General features: G+C 39.0%; 1 protein-coding gene across 1 annotated transcript; it reads left to right on the top strand.

The window, feature by feature from the left end:
- Positions 1-1,576: 1,576 nt before the first annotated feature.
- LOC308408862 (uncharacterized protein) lies at positions 1,577-21,347 on the top strand (the record flags this gene model as incomplete). Its single annotated transcript, XM_080901270.1, has 7 exons — positions 1,577-1,639; positions 9,289-9,412; positions 9,620-9,664; positions 9,908-10,165; positions 10,250-10,510; positions 10,814-10,903; positions 21,010-21,347. 7 exons carry the CDS (start codon positions 1,577-1,579, stop codon positions 21,345-21,347), a joined length of 1,179 nt encoding a protein of 392 aa, XP_080757396.1.
- Between the last annotated feature and the right edge of the window lie 713 nt (positions 21,348-22,060).

Below are 22,060 nucleotides of genomic sequence, written 5' to 3' on the forward strand. Positions count from 1 at the left end.
CTCCATCAGATGAAGTTGAATTGTGTCCTAATCCAGTTTATCATTCTTTGGACCAGGGTGACACTCAACCTCTAGGTAAAAATCATTGTGATGATATAGTATAACTCTGCACATAATATTTAGTAAAATCTGGTTAAAAAGTACAACTGCTCTACCCTCTAGAATTTTCCATGACCCCACAGCTGTGTCATCAGTACCACTCCTCTTTCAACTCTTCATTATCTTCACAGCTTCACATTTCCTCCTTACTAATGCTCTGCACTTCCTGATTCACTAAGTTTCCTCGATCTGTCCTCCCCGCTCTCTTATTTGCTGATCCCTTCTTTTGTATACTCGCCTACACTTATTCATTCTGCCATCAAGTCTAATCACCTTCTTTGGTCTGTCGACCAAACACTTTGACATTTTTCCTAACAGAACATGTTTCAGCACAGCCATTTTGATCATTTCACAAAACCATTCTTCTGCCTAATACGAAATAAGAAATGAACATTTTATTGCTAGTATAATATCACCTTGTTGCCAAAATATACAATACTATGACTAACTGTTATTTTGTACTCCTTTAATAATAATATTGGTATTAAATTGTTCTCCCTGTTTATTGCATCTTTTATCACAATTTAAACAATGTTATTGCTGAGATGTGATGAAAAGTGTTGTAAATAAGTGATTGAATTAGATTCAATTTTGTTAACCAACATATTCAATTTCATCTCTCTTCAAACAGAAACAGTGAAAACCACAGTAGCATACATGGCTTCACCAGGTATCTACCAAGCTGTGGCAGAGGATGCTTGCTATTCTACAATACCGTAGGTAAGACTGAGAACAATGATGCCTTATGCTCTGCATTCACCTAACATGTGATGAATGGTTGAGACTAATAAATTACTGATGAATCACTGGTTGCAACACCATTGGCAATCACGTTTTCTGATACCTGACAATGAGTCTTTCACTTCAAAATGGTTTTGCAGCTCTTTCCAGATGACTTTGTTTCTCCATGCTTTAGTTTCTTTTCAATCGTGGCATGATCATGTTGCTCTTTAACCTGCTTCTCTGGTTCTTTTTAAGTGATTTCTTGATTCAGTAAGAGTGGCAATATTCATGTCTGGGTATGACTAGTGAAGCTGAACTCACTGTTCCAAAAAAGTAACATTTAATAACAAACTTGTCTTACAACAGATATCAATGTTTCTTGGCATTAGTTCATGTGACATGAGTCTTTTGTAACATAACTGTATCATAGACACTAAAAATTCAAATATAAAACAAACAAAATGTTAAATTTATTTCATCCACTCATTCTTTTCTGCTCCTTGATTTCAGTGTTGTTGTTGGGTTGGAGCTGATCCTAGGAAAGGTATACCTTGGACAGGTCGCCAGTCTATCATGGGTCTGTAGCATGTCCTCAACTTGTGGAGGCATCATGGGATATTTGTGAACATATGTAAACCACTGATCTCCGCCAACTCCGCCTTGAACAACACCCCAGGCCAAACCAGGACCAGGGTTTTGATAAATTGGATAATCTACCACAGCCCACTGTGTATGCCCTTGGTACCTTACCAGAATGCTGTATTTCCCTCCTGGACTGAGATCATCTTCATCAGTGGAGGTGGGCAGCTTCCTGCAAGTTGGAAGGACAACCCTTAGCCACTAAGGAGTAAAAGCAGATGAAAAAGGGCTGATTCATTAACATCTAGTGACCAGAAGGTTGGTGGTTCAATCCCTGTCGGCTCCAGTCTGCATGCCAAAGATCCTTGGGCAAGATGTTAACACCAAGTTGCTCTCTGATGCATCCATCAGAGTGTGAATGCTGAAAAAGCTCTTAACCATAGAAGAAAGTTCTTCTGTTAATGGATGAATAACGCATGCTGTATAAAGTGCTTTGAATACTCTCGGAGAGTAGACTCAGAATCAGTTCATAGACAGAACATGCAGACCCCGTATAAAAAGCCATCAGCTGGCCCAAGAAATCATAATTACACTATGCAAATGAAATATAAAATTTGTAAACTGTAATCACTCCCAACCTTTTGTAAGATAAATCTCACTTTAAATTATCAATCATAACTTGAAATTAAAAGTTCCTGTTTATCAACTGATGGCATACGGTTTTTATGTTTTAAAGCTTTGAAAAACATGCTCAGGTATGAGTGAGACTGAAAACATGGAAGTAACTCAGAATTATCCGGTTTTGTTTATCCTCTATTATTTGTCAGTTCAAACCAATTGTTGATCACATTACACCTTTGCAGAAAATTTTATGTTTAAGCCTAATAAAAGTTAATATAAATTAAATATCAACTGCACACATGGTGTACTGATCTACTGATGTTCAAAAATGAGAATCAGAATGGACAAGGAAAATAATTTAAGTGACGTTGCTCACTGACAATGTGGCCAGATACAGCATTAAAGTGGAGTCAATGAATCTTAACTATATATATTCAGTACCTGTAAGTATTTGAGCTAAAGTGTAGAAAAGGGTGATCTTAATGCTTAGATTTATTTGTTTCATCCAAAAAATCATACATTATTAGCTTAGCTCAAAAAACGAATCCAACAAATCCACCCAGTGAAATTGTGACTTGTGGACCCTCTGCAGTTTGCCTACCGGGCAAACAGGTCGGTGGATGATGCAGTGAACATGGTGTTACTGTAGTTACCTGTCTCTGTAGCTTTCCAACATATGATGAATGTGAACTGTCCTTTAGACTCATAGCCATGCATGACACTAAATTGTGATTAAAAATATTTTAATAGTAAATATTAAGCAACATTAAAAACTTTGCCAAGTACTTTTGCAATAAAGGTGAGTGTTTTATTAAGCAAAAATGTGGCATCCAACTGATTTAATCCGCCTGTTGTCACAGCAGAACCAGGAACCATCGCAGAGATCCCCTCAGCGGGTCCCTACCAACCCATAGCAGAAAATCATTGATTGACTCACAACAGATGCTCCGAAAACAAATGTTTAAATTCAAAAACACATTGGTGTGTGATATGCTGAAGAGCAAATAGTTTAGTTTCTTTTTGTTCTGCACTTCCTTTATACCTTACAGTGAGCAGCGGTTTATCCAGCTTGTACTCGAACAAGCTGTACAGTACATTTTCAGATCAGGTTTGGTGTGCATGTCTATAAATTGATATAGCTCGTGTGCATGCATTTAGCTAAAGATGCAAGCCATGTGGTTCTTAGCATATGTGAAGTTCGAATACTAACAAAAGAACATGTCTGTTATTTAGATGTTGAACTTAACTTAAAAGTGTATGAATGCTTTTACAAGAAAAGAGTTGCACTGACTTTCAAAAACACTCACTGTGGTTAACTCCTAATCTTAAAGTGTTTTGAAACTGTTTTTTTCTGAAACAGACACACTAAGCTTGTGGTCAGCAGTCAAATATACCCATGAAGCACGACTCTGTGCATGTCTGTAACTGAAATATGGTTGATTAAAAAAAATGGTGTCTTGTTTCTACTCAATAAAGCCAAAGACTTACTATATTTGTTTGGTCAGACTGTGTGAAATCAGATGACAGGAGCTCAGTGGGTGTTAGTGATGCTATGATTATGAAGGAAGTGAGGTGGTGCACAAATAGTGTTTATTTCTTGTGAAGAATATCAAATCTGATTTTCAACTTTTTAACCCAGATGCCACCCAGAAGCTCAACCTGATCAGGAGATACTCCCTGATCTAAATTCTATTCTAGGCCCAAAACTAACAAAAAAGGAGAACTGCAATGTGTTTTCTCCCACTGCACTTTCATTCATAAATGATCAAAAGTAGAAAGGTTAAGTATTAATTCCTGACAACTATTGCTTTTGATAAAGTAAACATTTATACAACATAAAGCTTTTTTACTTACATGTATATGGTACTGATATATTCTGGCTGAGTACACACAGACCTCCGCAACGCTAAAGCTTTTTTTCTTTAGATGGTTTGGCGGTGACGGGTTATCTGGCAAAGATCACAGATCAGCTCTGCTACCATCTAATGGCTATTGTTGGTATTGCTATGCAAGGTGACCAGAAAAATAAAAAGTGCCACAGTATCTAGAGACTTACTAAATCTGGATAAAAAACTATGAAACTGTGAGTGTGTGTCTGTGGGCGTGTGGCAAAGTTTCTCTTGACGCTTTCATTTTCCAGCTCAAACTGTCCTCTACAGCAAAGATAAGCCTTGAGGTATCATTGAAAGGAAAAAAACAATGTGCACTGTCCCCTTTTAGGATTTGGTAGCAGGGCAGAGGTCATATCATACTAAATGCTCTGTGAGTTTTTAATATATATTTAGATGAGTAATGCATGTTAGTCATTTTACTAATGCTTGAAAACACTATTAAAACTACAAGTCAAAAAATTTGGACACGCTTTCTCATATAATGGTTTTTCTTTATTTGTAATACTTTCAACATTGTAGATACAAAATAAAGACACTAAATATATTATTAATTTATAAATATATTAGGCTAAATATATGGAATTATGTAGCAAAAAATATATATACATAACTCTAAATATGTCATATAATATAGATTCCTCAAAGTAGTCACTGCTTGCTTTGTTGACTGCATTGCAAACCTTTGGCCTTCTCTCACTGAGCTTCATAACGTAGTCACCTGAAATGCTTTTCACTTCACAGGTGTGTCAGGGATCATTTGTGGAATTTCTTGCTTTGGTTAGGACCACAAGTTGTGTTGTGCCGAAGTCAGGTTGGTAAACAGCTGACAGCCTTATTTGACAGCAGGTAGAATTCATATCATGGCACGAACCAATCAGCTAAGTAAAGAGAAATGACAGTCCATCATTACTTTAAGAACTGAAGGTCAGTCAGTGTGGAAAACTTCAAATGTGACCCCAAGTGCAGTCGCACTTGAGAGGAAGACCAAGAGTGACCTCTGCTGCAGGGAATAAATTCATCCGAGTGGCCAGCTTAAAGTTAATAGCATCTCGGATTAGAGCCCAGACAAATGCCACACAGAGTTCCAGTAGCAGACACATCTCCACATCAGCTGTTGAGAGGATACTGTGTTAATCAGACCTTTATGGTCAAATTGCTGCTATAAAACACTACTAAGGAAAGCAATAAGCAGAAGAGATTTGTTTGGCTAAGAAATCTGCACTTTGGTCTGATGTGTCCAAATTCGAGAAGTTTGGTTTTACCTGTCTTTTTAAATGGACTGGTTACAGGACTTTTCTACTCTACATGACCTTTCAAAGCACGTTTTCCGTTGAGAGTCACTAACACACTGCATCACAGTATGTTACCGCATCTGCTCCAAGGCAGATAGAGCAAGGCTTCAGAGTGTATTCAAGGTAGCACAGGAGATCATCAGCTGCCCTCTCCCCTCCCTGATGGACATTTATTCCTCCTGTTGCCTCAGCAGAGCAGCAAACATCAAAGACAGCTCCCACCCTGGTTTCGACCTGTTCAACCTGCGTCCCTCAGGGAAGTGCTGCAGGTGTATCAGCACAAAGCACAAAGGCCCACAGACTGACAAATAAATTCTTTTCAAAGGCCATAACCACCCTGAACTCACACATGCACTGACGACTAGTGATGGGAATAACGGCATTACATATAACGGCGTTACTTTTTCAGTGACGAGTAATCTAACTAATTACTATTCCTATCGTTACAACGCTGTTACAGTTACTAACAAAAAAATGTGGTCCCTTACCATTTTTCAACAAACAGACGGTTGAAACTGTGTTCAGCTTACCGCATCTTATATCAGTTGCATGGAGGTAGCTGACTACGTAAGTAATCTGGACGCTACAGCTTTAAACAGCTGCGCGCTCCCACGGACGATAATCATGATCACTGTCCAGCACAACACCTGGAGCTAAGGGGGCAAAACAATCGCATGAGTGCTGCTGTTTGACTGAGGAAGAATAAAGTAGTCGTGGTAATCCAATTACATGACCACTTAAAGACAAAGCAACAAGGTGATATATACCAGTTTTTAAATTGTGTTGATAGGCCACGTAAAACCAGAGTCATGATAAACAATATATACGCGGCGTTTTTTCCTCAATAGTTTCGTCACGTTTACTGTCTAAGGACAGCGCTAGCAAACACTCTCTGCTTATGAGAGAGAGAAAGAAAAACAGGGCAAGTTTTAGGAGTGAGGGCGAGAGAGAGAGAGAGAGAAAGACAGCAGAAAATGAGAGAGAGAGTTTTGAGATGTGAGAGATTTGTGACGTTTAGCATGTTTGGAGTGTGTAGTTAGTGTGTAGTGTTGTGGATAGTTTTGTGTTGTGTGTCAGAACAATGAGGCGACTGCTGTCTCCAGGTAGAAACAGGAGTGATACACCTGCTGCTGTCAGGCCTGCAGGTATCAGGCTGTGATGTTCTCCTTTATAGTGGACAGAAATTATGTTTTTGGAGTAGCACAAATAATTTGTGTGGCATCTTATTGATGCGGAACAGCTGCTTGTTCTGTAAATAGTTTGAAATGGTTATTTTAAAAAATCAAGGTAAAAGGTAAATGGGTGCAAATAACTGTGTTGTTTGCAAAACTTGTGCATAGGATTTTAAAATTGACCATTTAGATTTGCATTTAAACATGTTTGTGGTTGTTACAGTAAAAAATATAACTTTTTCGACTCTGATTTTATGTTTTTTGTCTGATTTTAGATCAATTGTGTTAATACAGTATGTAAAAAATGAAAACATCACTATAAATTCAGACACGTGAGGTTGTGCTGAAAAGGATGATACCAAACAAGGCAAAGTAAATAGTTTTTAAAGGTAAAATGTGGAGGGAAAATCAAAAGTAGTTAAAAATGGCAAATTATACCCTGGAACCCAGAGGGTTAAACGTTTTTTTTAAAGTAACTCAATTGTTACTTTTCAAGTATTAATTACTTTTAGAATATTGTAACTCAGTTACTATTTTTGAAGAAGTAACTAGTAACTATAATTAATTACTTTTTCAAAGTAACTTGCCCAACACTGCTGAGGACACAGTTTGAAAGTTAATTGTCTGCTATCCAAGGACTTTCCTCTATACACAGACTACACAACTACTATCACCACCACTGTGCAATATTTAACTTTCTGGACCAAAGAGTCCTGCATTTTGGGTCATATATATATATATATATATATATATATATATGCAAAGCTGGATATATGGAATTGTAGCAAAGAAAGAAATACATAATTCTAAATATGCCTTATAACATAGACTCCTCAAAGTAGTCACTGTTTGCTTTGTTGACTGCACTGCAAACCCTTGGCCTTCTCTCAATGAGCTTCACGATGTAGTCCAAGTGTTGGTTGTTAAGCTTATCGTGGGAATGCTTTACAACCAGTCAGAGATGAACTTACACACTTGCTTTAATTCTCTGGGATAGCTTGCTCAGAGATGTTCAGAGGTGGTTTTGTGATATTTAATCGATTGGATCACATTTTTATTTCTCCCTGATATCCAATCCAGTAACTTAGGTCAGGATCAGACTGATAGCAATACTGTATATTGGATCAGTCCATTTCTAGTAGATACCACCACGGTCTCGCAGAGAATCACATCAACCACTTTTCCTTAAATATTTAGGTGATGAATTATTAGTTGAAGGTGTGGGAAACGGGGAGACCAGGAAGGCAACTCAATAGAAATGAGCCTCCCAAATCATTTGTGCAAGATGACCCCAAAACAGTTGACAGTCACTCGGTGAGGCAATGGCCTTTTTAATTATTTTGTTGTTATTTTATACTTTTTAAAATTAAGCTAAAAAAGAGGTGCTCAAATGAGGAAGAAGAAAAGATAACAGAATATTTAGGACTGCCAGGACCTTCAGTTTAAGCACTGTTGTCTTTGATTGTTGTTTATGATGCTGAACACAAGGCCCAGAAGATGAAGTCATACCGAGTAATTTGTGATTTTCTGAAGGTATTTGTACACTGTTATGACCTACATGTTGAAAATATGTGCTTATACTCTAATGGGTGTGTAATATATCTAGAAGCTGGTCCACTGAAATAAGTCAGGTGCAGTGGTTAATGTGTTTTTCTTGTTTGTTTCAAGCGTATGTACTTGATATTTGACTTTCTTTTAGAAATATAAATATTCAGCTTTAGGCATGATAATAAAGTGACTCGTCCTATGACCTTCCCCATGGTGCTAATCCAAAGCTAGAATGATGCTATTGATTGAGGCAGAGAGAGAGAGAGAGAGAAAGACTGAGGCTCAAAGATCATTGTAACTGATAAATAACATAAGTGGGGATTCAAAATTCAATTCATGAGTCAAATAATATTTTTATCATATCTTTATTCTGTCTTTATTTACTGATTCCTTTGATATTACTCAAAGGTCACTAGGTGGCGCATGGCGCTAAGGAGAAATGGAAACCCCCTTAGATGCAAGTCAAGCTGTAAACAAGCTCATGTCATATTCATCTTTCTTTTAAAATACTGGCAACATAACCCTCATAAAGGAACCATCCAGATCACTGTGTTTCATGTACAAAATCCTTATCATCTCTCACAGAAATCCTTAAAGCAGTCCAGTCATATTTACCTTTTAAAACTGATGATAACATCATTGCATCATTAAAGTGTCTCTGCTAATGTTAGGATATTTTCAATGGGCTAATGTTAGTGCTGAAACAATGGGGTCAAATGTAAACGTAGCCATAATAGAGCTTTGCTCTGAATATTAACACCTACTCTTTAGGAGAATGTCGGAGGCATAAACCCGTATGCACATGTAAATATAACTCTGGTAACTCTGGCAACACTGTAGATCACAACTGATTTAATTCAGTGCTATGAATCCAGAATAAAAAAGTGAATGTGAAATGACTACATGTTGTGCTGAAGGCAGCACTAGTGTGACTTTCTGGTTATAAATGGAATTACTGAGGTTTAACCCATATAACAGCAGCTTTGAAACTATTTAGAGTTGTTTCAAGTCTGTTTTTGTGTCTGATGCAAAACATCACTGAGTTCAGTGTTTGTCTCTGTGTCAGACTGTGAGAAAACAGCTCTGTTGTTGACTCTGGTGTCCCACCAGTTTAATATCTGTACAACTACACGGTGCAAAATATTCATTTAGTCAGTGCTTTCTTATTGGTGAGGATTTCCAATGACTTAAAGCTACTTGAGCTTTCCTGTAGTGCTACATGAAAATTTAGTTATAAGCTGTTAGTATTACTGTGACTGACTAAGCCATCACTGGTATAATGTAAGTATAACAAAGGTGAATGTTAAAAAGCTACAAATAGATTTGAAAGCGTCAGTCTGTGTTCTCTTTCACCTACCACAGCAACAGCTCTGCTTCTCTATTTACAATCTTTACATAGTTGATTCACAAAGGTCATACAGGAAGCATCTATTGGTTGGTCTCCGGCAAGACATCATGGAGGTCAGAGCTCTGTGCATCAGACTGTGTAAGTACTGCCTCAGTTTATACATTAAAATTAAACTATAAAGAGTTCCTTAAGTTTAACAATGTTGTTAAAAGGCTGTGGTTATTTAAAGCTTTCATGTAGCAGAAACCTTTGGTGACACCTTAGAAACGTAATAAGGAATAGCAACTGTAACTCTAAGAGTTGGCATGTTTGACATCTTTTGGTAACATTTTTTTCTCTTTTCAGTGATAATTGTGCTGATCCTGCAGTGTGCACATGATCAGAAAGTTGGTGGGTAATATCTGTGTACTTGTTATCATTTTGCTATAAGTGGAAAATATGATTTATTTAAACACAAAAAAGAACATTTTAGTCAATCACCACTTGTACTGGGTTTAGTCACATTTTATTGCATATTTTATTGGCTATCATAGTTTTCATTTTGGGTTTTTTATTGTAAAACTAAAACCCAGGAGTTTGTTAATTTATTAATAAACTGAATCCATTTTTGTTTTTTTGGTCATTTTTTCTCAGATGCAGTTTCTCTTCGTATTGTTCCAAACAAATCCCAGTTTTTTGAATATGAGTCAGCCAGCTTTTACTGTGGGGAGATCTCTCATGGACATGTGTTATATAAGATGACAGAGGAAGCAAAGCAATGCAACAAAACCAGTAAGAAAACAACAGGTTCAGAGTGTACGATTAATCCTCTTCATGCACGTGACAGTGGAGAATACTGGTGTGGGACAGCAGGAGGGAAGAGAAGCAACAATATCTACATTAATGTCACTGGTATGATTGAAAAAAGGCAGTAATATTTTGTCACAAACAAACACAAGTTCAATATTTTATAAATTTAACTCACTTGCTGTTCAGCTGGTTCTGTTATCCTGGAGATTGCTGCTGTTCCTGTGATGGAGGGAGATGCTGTTACTCTACGCTGCAGAAACAAGATCCTTTCCTCCAGCATCGCAGCTGACTTCTATAAATATGGGCATCACATAGGGAGCAGCTCAAGAGGAAACTTGACCATCACCAGAGTTTCCAAGTCTGATGAAGGACTTTACAAGTGCAAAATCTCAGGAGGTGGAGAATCCCCAGAGAGCTGGCTGTCTGTCTCTGCGCCATGTCTCACAGGTGAGAAACAGCAATTTTTCTAAATATTTATACAAACGTGTGATACAAATATTTGCCTTTTCTCTTTTTTGTTTTTTCTGAAAGAGGCTTAAAGCAAAGCTGTGAAATTTGAGCAGTTAATTAATCGGTTATTTAAGAAGGTTATTTGAAATTTTTTAGAGGAGTTGATTACAAGATTTGTAACATTTTAAACATTATGTAAGTGTGAAGAAGCAAAATTAACATTTCATCTTTCTTCATACGCTCAAGATATAAATCCAACAACTAATCAAGATGGTTGCAAAGAGAAGTGCCACTATGCAGATTCAACACCTTGGATCATTGCAACTATTTTACTGAGTACTGTGGTTGTGGTGGTGGGACTCTATCTTATCGGCAAAGATATCTACAGAGGTAAAGTAAATATACACACACACACACACACACACACACACACACACACACACACACACACACACACACACACATACATACACATATATATATGTATATATATATATACACTTTTTTTTAACTTTTTTTATTTATTTATTTATTTTACTTTTTTTTTACTTTTTTTGTTTTTAACTGCAGGCTCAAAAAGGGATCAAATGGGACAGAACACAGAACACAGTAAGAAATGCCTTTACGATTAAGGTGCACTAGCCAGCCTCCCTTCATACAATTTTGTAAACCAACATATTCAATTCTATCTCTCTTCAAAGCAGAAACAGTGAAAACGGCTGTTGCATACAAACCTTCACAAGATATCTACCAACCTGTGGCAGAGGAACCTTTCTATTCTACAATTAAAAAACGTGCCCATCACTGAGTGAGACTGAAAACAAGGAAGTAACTTAGAAACATCCCGTATTGTTTATCGTGTATCATTTTGCAGTCAGTTAAAATCTGTGTATTGTGTATTCGTAAGTGCTTACTGTATTACAGGTCTCTGTATAATGATATGTAAAGAATTCACAATGATTAGAAATGTGAAAACAAATTTACTTCAGATTTGGTGTCAATTCACAAATGAATTGAATTAAATTGAGTTCCAAATGTTACAGGTGATTGCATTAGATAATAGCTCAATCATCTGGACTTTATTTGTTTTGAGCTTTCTTTCTCAGTTACAAATGAGGCCCAGTGGAGTAAAGGCATAAAAAAGAAATAGTCATGTTTCCAACGTTGTTAGCATGGTCCAACTATAAACATGGTTGTGGATAAAATAATTCATGTATTGCTAATGATATATTTCACAAATCAGCTATTAATATAATTATAACTTAATATAATGAATGAAGTACTTTGATTTTATTCTGTGTGGATTTTTGTGCCCCCTGCATCCAAGTACTGTGTGTGTAGGTGTGTGTCTGTGTACTTCATGAGGACATAGCATTTGGTCTTCACAAAACAAAACCCTCCATCCTCATAATTTTGAAGTCATTTTTGAGGTTCAAGGCTCCCTTCGTTGACTTTCTGTCAATTTTAGGATACACTTTTTAAAGATTTAATTAATTAATTTTATGATCATGATTCTGAATGGGCTGACACCGCTGCATCAGTCTGACAATATTCATGGTCACACTCTTATAAGGTCATCCAATGAAATGATCCTAAATAATCCAAGAACTAGACTTAGAAAAAACTGACGTTAAAAACTGAGGTGGCCACTTCATGTTAGAACTGCCCAGTACTTTTAACTGTTTATTCTTTAGTCTTTGATTCAAGCTAAAGCGGCCTCACGGTGCAGAGATAGTCTCTCACTAAGAGAACCAAGGTTACACCGTAACCGTAAGATCTCGTAATGTTTTTTCTTCTCATCATTATTATTATTTCTTTACTTGTTCAACATAGGTGTTATCCATGGACATGTAGTGTTTTATTTTATTTTTGTTTAATCATTAAATAAAGGAATTGAAAAATAAACAGGATCTTCTTTGTTTCAGATACAGTTTCTTTTTATATCATTCCAAACAGATTACAGTTCTTTGAATACAGTAACCGTAACATTTTATTGTGAAGGGGTCCTGCTGCAGCAAAATTAATACGTCAACACCAGCAGGATCATCCTGCATCATTAAATATATTTGTACAATTGACAGTGGAGTGTACTGAGACTGAAGGAGGAAAAAGAAGCAACATTATCAACAACTCTGCCACTTGGACCTTTGCAGAAAGAACATTATTTTATGATTAACCCTAATAAAAGTTAATATCAATTAAATACCAAATGCAGACTTGATGTACTGAACTACTGATGTTCAAAGTGACTTTGCTCACTGAGAGTATGGCCAGATACCGCTGGTTTAAGAGCAGCATTAATGTACAGTCAGTTAGTCTTAACTATATATATTCAGTATCTGTGAATATTTCAGATACAGTGTAGAAGTGGATGATCTGATTGTTTACATCTATTTATTTCATCCAAAAAATTATAATTTTTTAGCTTAGTTCAAAAAACGAATCCAACAAATCCATCTGCTGAAATTGTGACTTAGTCATAACTATAGTGAACAGCAAACATCATCACTGAATTTACTGTAGTTACCTCTCTGTGTCTTTTTAACACAAGACGAATGTGGACTGTCCTCTAGATCCATAACTAGACTTTAGGCCTGTGTGACACTAAACTGTGATTAAAACCTATTATAACAGTGTCATTGATATTAAGCAATATTATAAACATTAGAAACAAAGGCAAATAAGTGTATTATTAAGTAAAAATAAAGTATTAGGTAAACTGATTTAATTCCACCTGTTGTCATAGCAGAACCAGGAACCATCACAGAATTACCCACAGCTTGTGTATTTCCTACTATGCCCAAGCTTGAACAAGCTGTACAGTACGTTTTCAGATCAGGTTTAGTGTGCATGTCTATAAATTGATATAGCTCGTGTGTATTCAGTTAGGTACAAGTGCAAGCCAGACCCATGTGGTTTTTAGTATATATAAAGTTTGAATACTAACAAAAGCACAAGTTTGTTATTTAGATGTTGACCTTTATTGATGGAACTTGTTCCACCTGCTTTGTTTTTTTTACAAGTGTATAATTGCTGTTACAAGAAAAGAGCTGCATTAGCTCTCAAAGGCAGTTACTGTGGTCAACCCCTAATCTTAAGGTGTTTTTAAACTGTTTTTTTTTTCCGAAACAGATACACCAAGTTTGTGGTCAGCAGTCAAATATACCTGTGAAGCACGACTCTGTGCATGTCTGTAACTGAAATGTGGTTGAAGTGAAAAAGTGGTGTGTTGTTTACGGCTGTGGCTACATCTATTCAATAAAGCCAAATAAAATAAGAAGCCTTTCTATATTTGTTTGGACAGATTGTATGAAAACAGAAGACAGGAGCTGAGTGGGTGTTAGTGATGTTATAATACAGAAGACAAGTGAGGTGGTGCACAAATGGTGGTTATTTTTTGTGCAGAATATAAAATCTGATTTGAAGCAGAGTGTTTACATCTTAAGGATGAATGCTGACTTCTGTTTCCTACACAGACACACACATATCACTGATCACATCACATGCTCATAGAGACACACACATCAGATGTTCTCTGTTGCAGACACACATGACACATGTTCGCATGTGAGTGTTTTATCTGTTGCATGATTAATGAGATGTTTGTGTGACCACAGAGTTAATAAAAGGCTGTAGGGGAGGCTGGCTCTTGGGAGTTGTCTGGGATCAGGTGAGGAGCTTGCAGCTCCAAGACCCTGGTCCTATCAGCTCCCCGTGCAAGTTAAAATAAATGGAGCTCTGTCTTGCTTTGTTCATGGGAATAAGTCTAAACCAGTGGGGCCTGCGAAACACAGACCTAACAGCCAGCATTCGGATGACTCTCTCCCACTACACTTTCATTCAGAATTGGGTCTATCAGAAGTAGCAACAACAACATGAACACCACACAGAGCTCCGCAATGCTAAAGCTTTTTTTTAGATGGTTTGGTGGTGACGGGTAATCTGTTAAAGATCACAGATCAGTAGTTGAGAAAAAACCTTTGCTCTGCTCCCATCTAATGGTTATTGTTGGTATTGCCATGCAAGGTGACCAGAAAAGTTATAAAACTGCATCTACAGTCTTATTAAATCTGCATACAAAACTGTGAAACTGTGAGTGTGTGTCTGTGGGCGTGTGGCAAAGTTTTATCTATTGACACTGTAATTTTACAGCTCAAACTGTCCTCTACAGCAAAGATAGGACTTGAGGAATGAAAGGAAAAAAAACATGTGTACTGTCCCCTTTTCAGATTTGGTAACAGGGCAGAGGTCATATCATACTGGATGCTCTGTGACTGTTTTTGTTTTTAAATGAGTAATGCATGTTACTCATTTTACTAATACATGAAAACACTATTTACACTACAATTCAATAATTTGGACACACTTTCTCATTTAATGGTTTTTCTTTCATTTTAATACTTTCAACATTGTAGATACAAACCTAATATGTTAAGCTAGATATATGGAATTATGTAGCAAAGAAAAAAATTACATAACTCTAAATATGTCTCATAATGTAGATTCCTCAAAGTAGTCACTGTTTGTTTTGTTGACTGCATTGAAAACCCTTGGCAGTACTACTGTAGGCCCCGGTCTGGATGGACCTGGGCTCCCTTGCCTTGGTGGGTACCAGAGGACGGGGGTGCCTACTGGGGTCAGCGGGGGAGCTGGCCCTAGGGAGGGGCATCCTCCCCTCCCTCCTTTTCCTCCCCATCCCCGGCTACCTCCCTCTTCCCGCTCCACCACACTCACCCACACAGGTAGGGCCTTGGGGGCAGGTGTGTCACAGGGGTGCAGGGGAGACATTCCCCCCCCCCCCCCCTCTGTCCCCTTCTGGCCACCTGTGCCTCAATTTTATCTCACAACTTAGACATCCACATTACTTACACTCTCATAACACACACATATATATAGGGCCTTGAGGGTGGGCACGTTAACGCCATCCAGTGGATGGTCTGTGTACTCAAACCTACCTCTGGCGCTGGTGCCCACCTCTCAATTTTAAATCCATGTAGACATTGAGGGTTCTCGGGAGGGGCCGTGCTAACACCTGCTGCTCTCTGGCAGCAGCACCATGCTCTCCCTTGTTTTAAATGCACTTTAGAACAACACGCAGCAACACTACACATGAGCGGGAGGAGGGAGGTATGGGGTCTTCACACACCCCCGTTCTCTGCTAGCCATCGGGGCGGGGGGGCTGGGAGGAGATGTTGGCTGTCCGATTAGCCTCCCTGCTGCTGCGGAGCCTGGGACGGTCTGCTTGCCTCCACCCCGGGGGGAAGGGTAACATCTCTTGGGTCTGGGTTCTGTTTCCCCCTCTGGGGGCGAGGGTACCTGGACCCGGAGTATAGAGTATGTTTGGGGAGTGTGATTGTGTGTACATGTCCATTTATGTCAGTCCTTACGTTGGGTGAGTGCTGAGTGTTTGTATATGTGTGCATGAGGGTGGGAATGCATGTTTGTGTCTGTGTGTGCCTGTTTGTCTGTGTCTATATGTCAGGTCGGGTCTTAGACTCCACCTCTCTGGGAACTCCCAGGCCCTCCAAGGCCTATCTCACCTCACCACACTCCCTGCCGGTGACTGATGCCCTCAGGGGTCGTGCATTGGTGGTTCTTGGTGTCCGGGGCTGGGCACTCAGGTATGTACCAGCTCACTCCCGGTGGCTACCTGGCGGGGCCTGGCGCCTGTTGCTCGGTCAGGCCTCCTCCGGGGTGCGGGGGGCCCTCGGGCCTCCGGCCCCTGGGCCTGCGGCTCGGTTCACTCTGGCACAGCTGGCTGCCGGCAGAGCCGGCGGGCACGCTGGTGCAGCCCCCTCTAGCTTCTGCTCGGTGGCTACTGGGTGACGCCTCGTCTGGGGATCCTCAGCCCTTCCCATGAGGGTGGCACGGATGCCCCTCCGGTGGTCCTCCTTGGGCTCTCGCACTCTGAGGCCTCTGGATGTCTGGGGCCTGGATCTCCTCCATGCCTGCTTCATGCCCTGGGGGACGGGGCTATGGCTCGCTACATCCTCTTGCAGACCATTACATGTGGAAACCTTTTGAATACAAGCGCGCTGATCCACACAGGTATGCACACGGGTGTTCACTGCTCGTAGACTTAAATTACACCTTTCTTGGCTGCTACTTCGAAGCACATCTGTCCTGCGTGCTGCACAACAACATTGAATATTTAGTATTTACTGCTGTTTACACTTAGCTAGATTAATGCGATGGTGTTGTGTTTAGTATGTTGCTTTGTTTTTTTTGTTTTTTTTTTGCTTGTTTTCTATTCTTCTCTCAACAGGTGATCCAGGAGATTTTTATTTTTTTCTCCCCCCCTTTCTCACTGTCCTCTCCCCTTCTGTTTTTCCTTTCCTTCCTCTTTCTTTCTCCCTTTCCTATCCCTCACTCATGTCTGTCCCGTCTGTAACATCTGAAAATAAAATATAATAAATAATAAAAACAAAGGTCGATCAAATGGACCAATACGGCAATGCCACGATGATCCATTTGGCAAAGTAAATCCAATGGGTATCCTTGTTGGTCTTCAGACAACAATTCTGACGGCTAAAGAACCAAATGGGACAGGCAAAAAAAAAAGAAAAACAAAAAAGAAAACCCTTGGCCTTCTCTCGATGAGCTTCATGATTTATTTACCTGCTTCACACGTGTGCCTTTTCAGGGATCTTGTGTGGAATTTCTCGCCTTCTTAATCGGCTGGGACCACCATGTTGTGCAGAAGCCGGGTTGGCACACAGCTGACAGCCCTGTATTTGTATAGCGCTTTACTAGTCCCTAAGGACACCAAAGCGCTTTACATAACCGGTCATCCACCCATTCACACACACATTCACACACTGGTGATGGTAAGCTACATTGTAGCCACAGCCACCCTGGGGCGCACTGACAGATGCGAGGCTGCCGCACACTGGCGCCACCAGGTCTTCTGACCACCACCAGAAGGCAACGGGTGAAGTGTCTTGCCCAAAGACACAACGACCGAGACTGTCCAAGCCGGGACTCAAACTGGCAACCTTCCAATTACAAGGCGAACTCCCAACTCTTGAGCCACGATCGCCCATATTATCGCCATATTATGAATTATGAATATATTTTATGACAAGAACCAATCAGCTAAGATGAGAGAAATGACAGTTCATCATTACTTTAAGAACTGAAGGTTAGTCAGTCTTAAAAATTGCTATTTTTAATATTTCCACAAGTGGAGTCACAAAAACCATCAAGCATCATAACGATACTGGCTCACACAAGGACCGCCCCAGGAAAGGAAGACCAAGAGTCACCTTTGCTGCTTAGAATAAATTCATCAGTCACCAGCCTCAGCAAGCACAGGTTAAAAGCACCTGAGATTAGAGCCCAGATAAATGCCACACAGAGTTCCAGTTGCAGATACATCTGCTCTGCTCAGAGCAGACTGTGTCAATTAGACCTTTATGGTCAAATTGCTGCTAAAAAATCACTACTAAGGAAAAGCAACAAGCAGAATTAAATTTTGTTGCCAAGAAACACAATTACAATGGAATTCTGTGCTTTGTCTGGCGAGTCCAAATTTGAGATCTTTGGTTTCACCTGTCTTTGTAAATGGACTGGTTACAGGACTTACTTTCCTTCTCTCACCCCAACCGGTCGCAGCAGATGGCCGCCCCTCCCTGAGCCTGGTTCTGCTGGAGGTTTCTTCCTGGGAGTTTTTCCTTCCTTGTGCTTGCTCATAGGGGGTCATATGATTGTTGGGTTTTTCTCTGTATCTATGAAGCGCCTTGAGGCGACTTTTGTTGTGATTTGGCGCTATATAAATAAAATTGAATTGAATTGAATTGAATTGAACTTTCAAAGCACCTTTTCCATTGAGAGTTGTTAACATACTGCATCACAGTATGGTGTGGCAGCTGCACTAAAGCAGACAGAGCAAGGCTTCAGAGTGTAGTCAAGGCAGCACAGAAGATCTTTGGCTGCCCTCTCCCCTCCCTGATGAACATTTATTCCTCCCGTTGCCTCAGCAGATCAGCAAACATATTCAAAGACAGCTCCCACCCTGGTTTTGACCTGTTCAACCTGCTTCCCTCAGGGAAGTGCTGCAGGTGTATCAGCAAAAAGACCCATAGACTGGCAAATAGATTCTTCCCTGAACTCACACATACACCGACAACACAGTTCCACAATTGATTTTCTGCTATCCAAGGACTTATACAGAGACTCTATACAGAGACAACTACTATCACCACTGTGCAATATTTAATTTATGTGCAATAACCCAGACTTTAAATATATAACCTGATTGGATATTTGTACATCTGCTATTTTTGAGTACTTTTCATATTTTTTTTGTATATATGCTGCAGAACTGTGCACCTCATCCCATTTATTTTCCCACATGTCTTCACTGATTAGGAGATGCTCTGTAGCTCATTGTACATGTGTATAGTGACAATACAATGCATTCTATTCTATTCTATACAGCATACCTCATTTACCGATGTACAACAGGACTTTTTTAATGCTTAAGTGCTTACTATCCAACATTCACAGACATTAATACTCAAATTATTAGTATTAATTAGTATCTTGTCAGAATATTTGGCATGCAGACTGGAACAGCCATCTCACTAACCCGAGCTACAACCACCAGTTATGATACTCCTATTGAGGCTGTTGCAATGTCACAAACAATAAAACAGTGGATGATGAATCCGTCCAAGTAATGAGAATCCAAATGTCAGCTGATAATTGTCCAGTTACGTATTGTCAGATAGTATATCAAGTACAATTTATTCAAGTATTTAAGAAAACCTCCTTTTTTTATCTGCAGAAACTCTGCTAAAGCTACACTTTACTTTTACTTTTTTAAAATTTAAATGTTCCTTTTAGGATGATTTTGGCCATGTAAGTTGGCTGTGGTGACCTGGCTGTTTTTTTTTTGCGTGTCTGTTTGTTTTAGGACCATTTTCAAATGCCTGTTAATATACTCTGTGCTGTGTTTGTGGACACACGTGTGAGCTGTGACTTTGTGTTTCCAAATATATTTAACTTGCAATATGTATTTAAGAAAATCTGCAATGCTGGTTGATGGATAGTGGATTCAAAGGTGCTCAGTTTCAACCTCCTGTATATTGTCTTTAGGGTTATTGTTTAGTGTGTTTGGCTGTTAACAAAAGGATGGTGGTTTGAGCCCAACCAGGAATGATGTCATTACATTTTTGACACATTTCACTGTGTGTTGTTCTTGTATAACTATGCATGTAAAATGAAAAGTCTTGAATCTTGAAACTGTTGCAAATGTATTTGGGGAGTTCCTTTCTCCAGGCTCAAAATACAGGGAGGAGAATATTTAAACCTCCTGTTATGTTCATTTCTCAGGTGCATTTCTTATGAAGTATAATAATAGCATCTAGGTTGTCTCTCTCCCATCTGACAGTGCTCATCTCTTTACAATTTTTCAGCAGTCCTTGCCAAAGTGGGTTAAAATGACTTCCAGACCCCGGCCAGGATGAGGACCCAAAAAGCCATCTAAATCCATGCAAATAGATTTTATTCATCTCGTTCCATTCTTCTCCCAAAATATGTACAATGTCTTTTTAAATTAGTCTTTTTGAGAATGATTTTGTGTATTGAGTTGGACATGACCAGCTCGAAAGCTGACTTGATGTCACATGTGTCACTGTGAAAATATATCAAATAAAACATTTTCATTTTATTACACTTGCACTTGAAGTTTCATAATAAAACAAAACAAAATGGGTCACTTTAACCTACAACAGTACAAGGAGGTTAAATCCAAAATGCTAATTATTTACTAACAACTGCCACATGCAATTTAGTAATAATTGCACTGATATTTAATGGAAGTAATTTGCTTGATATTAAAATGAACTGACTATACCTGTTTTGAAAACAGGACAAATTTTGTTAATAACCTGTAAAACCAAGCAAACCAACCAGCACTTTTTGGGGGATTGTGCTCACTTTCGTTTTAGCTTTTTTAGTCTGTGTCATTTATGTTAAATAAAATAAAAAAATGTGACTTTAGGCTGTATTGCTGTCAGCAGGAGTCAACAGTAACGTATTTTTGGGCCTATAAGGCACACTGAAAATATTTACATTTTCTCAAAAATTGACAGTGCGCCTTATGTATGAATTTTGGTTGTGCTTACTGACCTCAGAACAATTTTATATAGTACACGGCGCTCAAATCTGTTAAAAAAGGTTTTAGTATGACTTTGGTAAGCTACAAAGCTGCACCGCTTGATGGATTGTCAGAGCATACGGCTACTGTAGTCAGGAGCCTCGCGGAGTAAAACTTCCTGTAAATAATGTTCATTGTGTGTGTATAAAGACCCCAAATGGCACCTGTTAAGAGACATGTTTATGAACTGGATTTCAAACTCAAGGCTATCAGTCACGCAGTTGACGGAACAGAGCAGCTGCAAGAGAATCAATCAGAATCTCGTTTCATCTTGTTTCCTTCGGGTTCCTTTTGGCTTCCTACACCTGGTCTGATAACTCCCTACTATTCCTAGGTCCAAACGATGAAGACCTTAAAGAGCTGGCTTTGAGAGATTTGGAAAAGATTCATGGCAAGAAGGTCAGGGATCTCTGCACAGGGGTCATAGTGAAGAAGTGGAGCTTGGATCCTTATAGTTTGGGTGCATTTGCTTTGTTTACACCCTACCAACACTTAGAATATGCTGAAGAGCTCTTTAAAAGTGAGGGCAAGGTGCACTTTGCTGGTGAGCACACAGCCTTCCCTCATGGTTGGATCGAGACATCAATGAAATCAGCAATCAGGGCGGCTATCAACAATAACAAAGCTGCAGACAAAGAGTCAGTCAGAAGCACAGCACGAGAGGAACTCTAATGGAACGACTGCAGCGTATAGATGATTTGAACCAGATGAACAGTCAGCTCAGACAAAGATGTGTGATTATTTGGTGATGCTGAATTGACTGTATTTCTTAAACTTCTATTTATATAAAAGAACATTGCAGGTACACTGTTTATTTACTTCATGTTTTTAAAATTTCCATTGGTGCTTGTTTGTAATTTTATTACAACTTAGTTAGTTAAACTTGGTGATAATTACTAAGAAATGAAATTGAACCTTTTTTGTCTCTATGACTTCAGTCAGCACCTTATAATGTTTTATTTTAGTGTATGTATAATTACATTCTTCTATATTGTTCTTCTATATTTCATATATATTGTATATTTTTGTACTCAAATATGTACTCAAAAGTCTTTAAATTAAAGTCTAAATTATCCTCTATGTGGTCTTGAGAGGCTGCATTTGTCACGGACTCAGCTCTGGAGGACTCGGGGTCCGTGAGAAGTGTGGACTATTATCATTGTTGTTGTTGTTGTTATTGTTATTAGTTGGTGTGTGCATGTGTCTTTAGTTGTTTTCTGTGGCCAAGTTACAGGCACCTTCAGACCTGGTGGGTGTGGCCCTGCTAGGGGACTGTCGGGGGAGCTATTTAGAAGAGCGATGGAGCTTCCTCTGGCGCGGGAGCATTACGTGTGTATCCCCTCGATTGTATGTGTCCTGACTGCTGCTTCTATTGTGTCCCCAGG

This window comes from Rhamphochromis sp. 'chilingali', assembly GCF_963969265.1.
Source record: "Rhamphochromis sp. 'chilingali' genome assembly, chromosome: 1".
NCBI lineage: Eukaryota > Metazoa > Chordata > Actinopteri > Cichliformes > Cichlidae > Rhamphochromis > Rhamphochromis sp. 'chilingali'.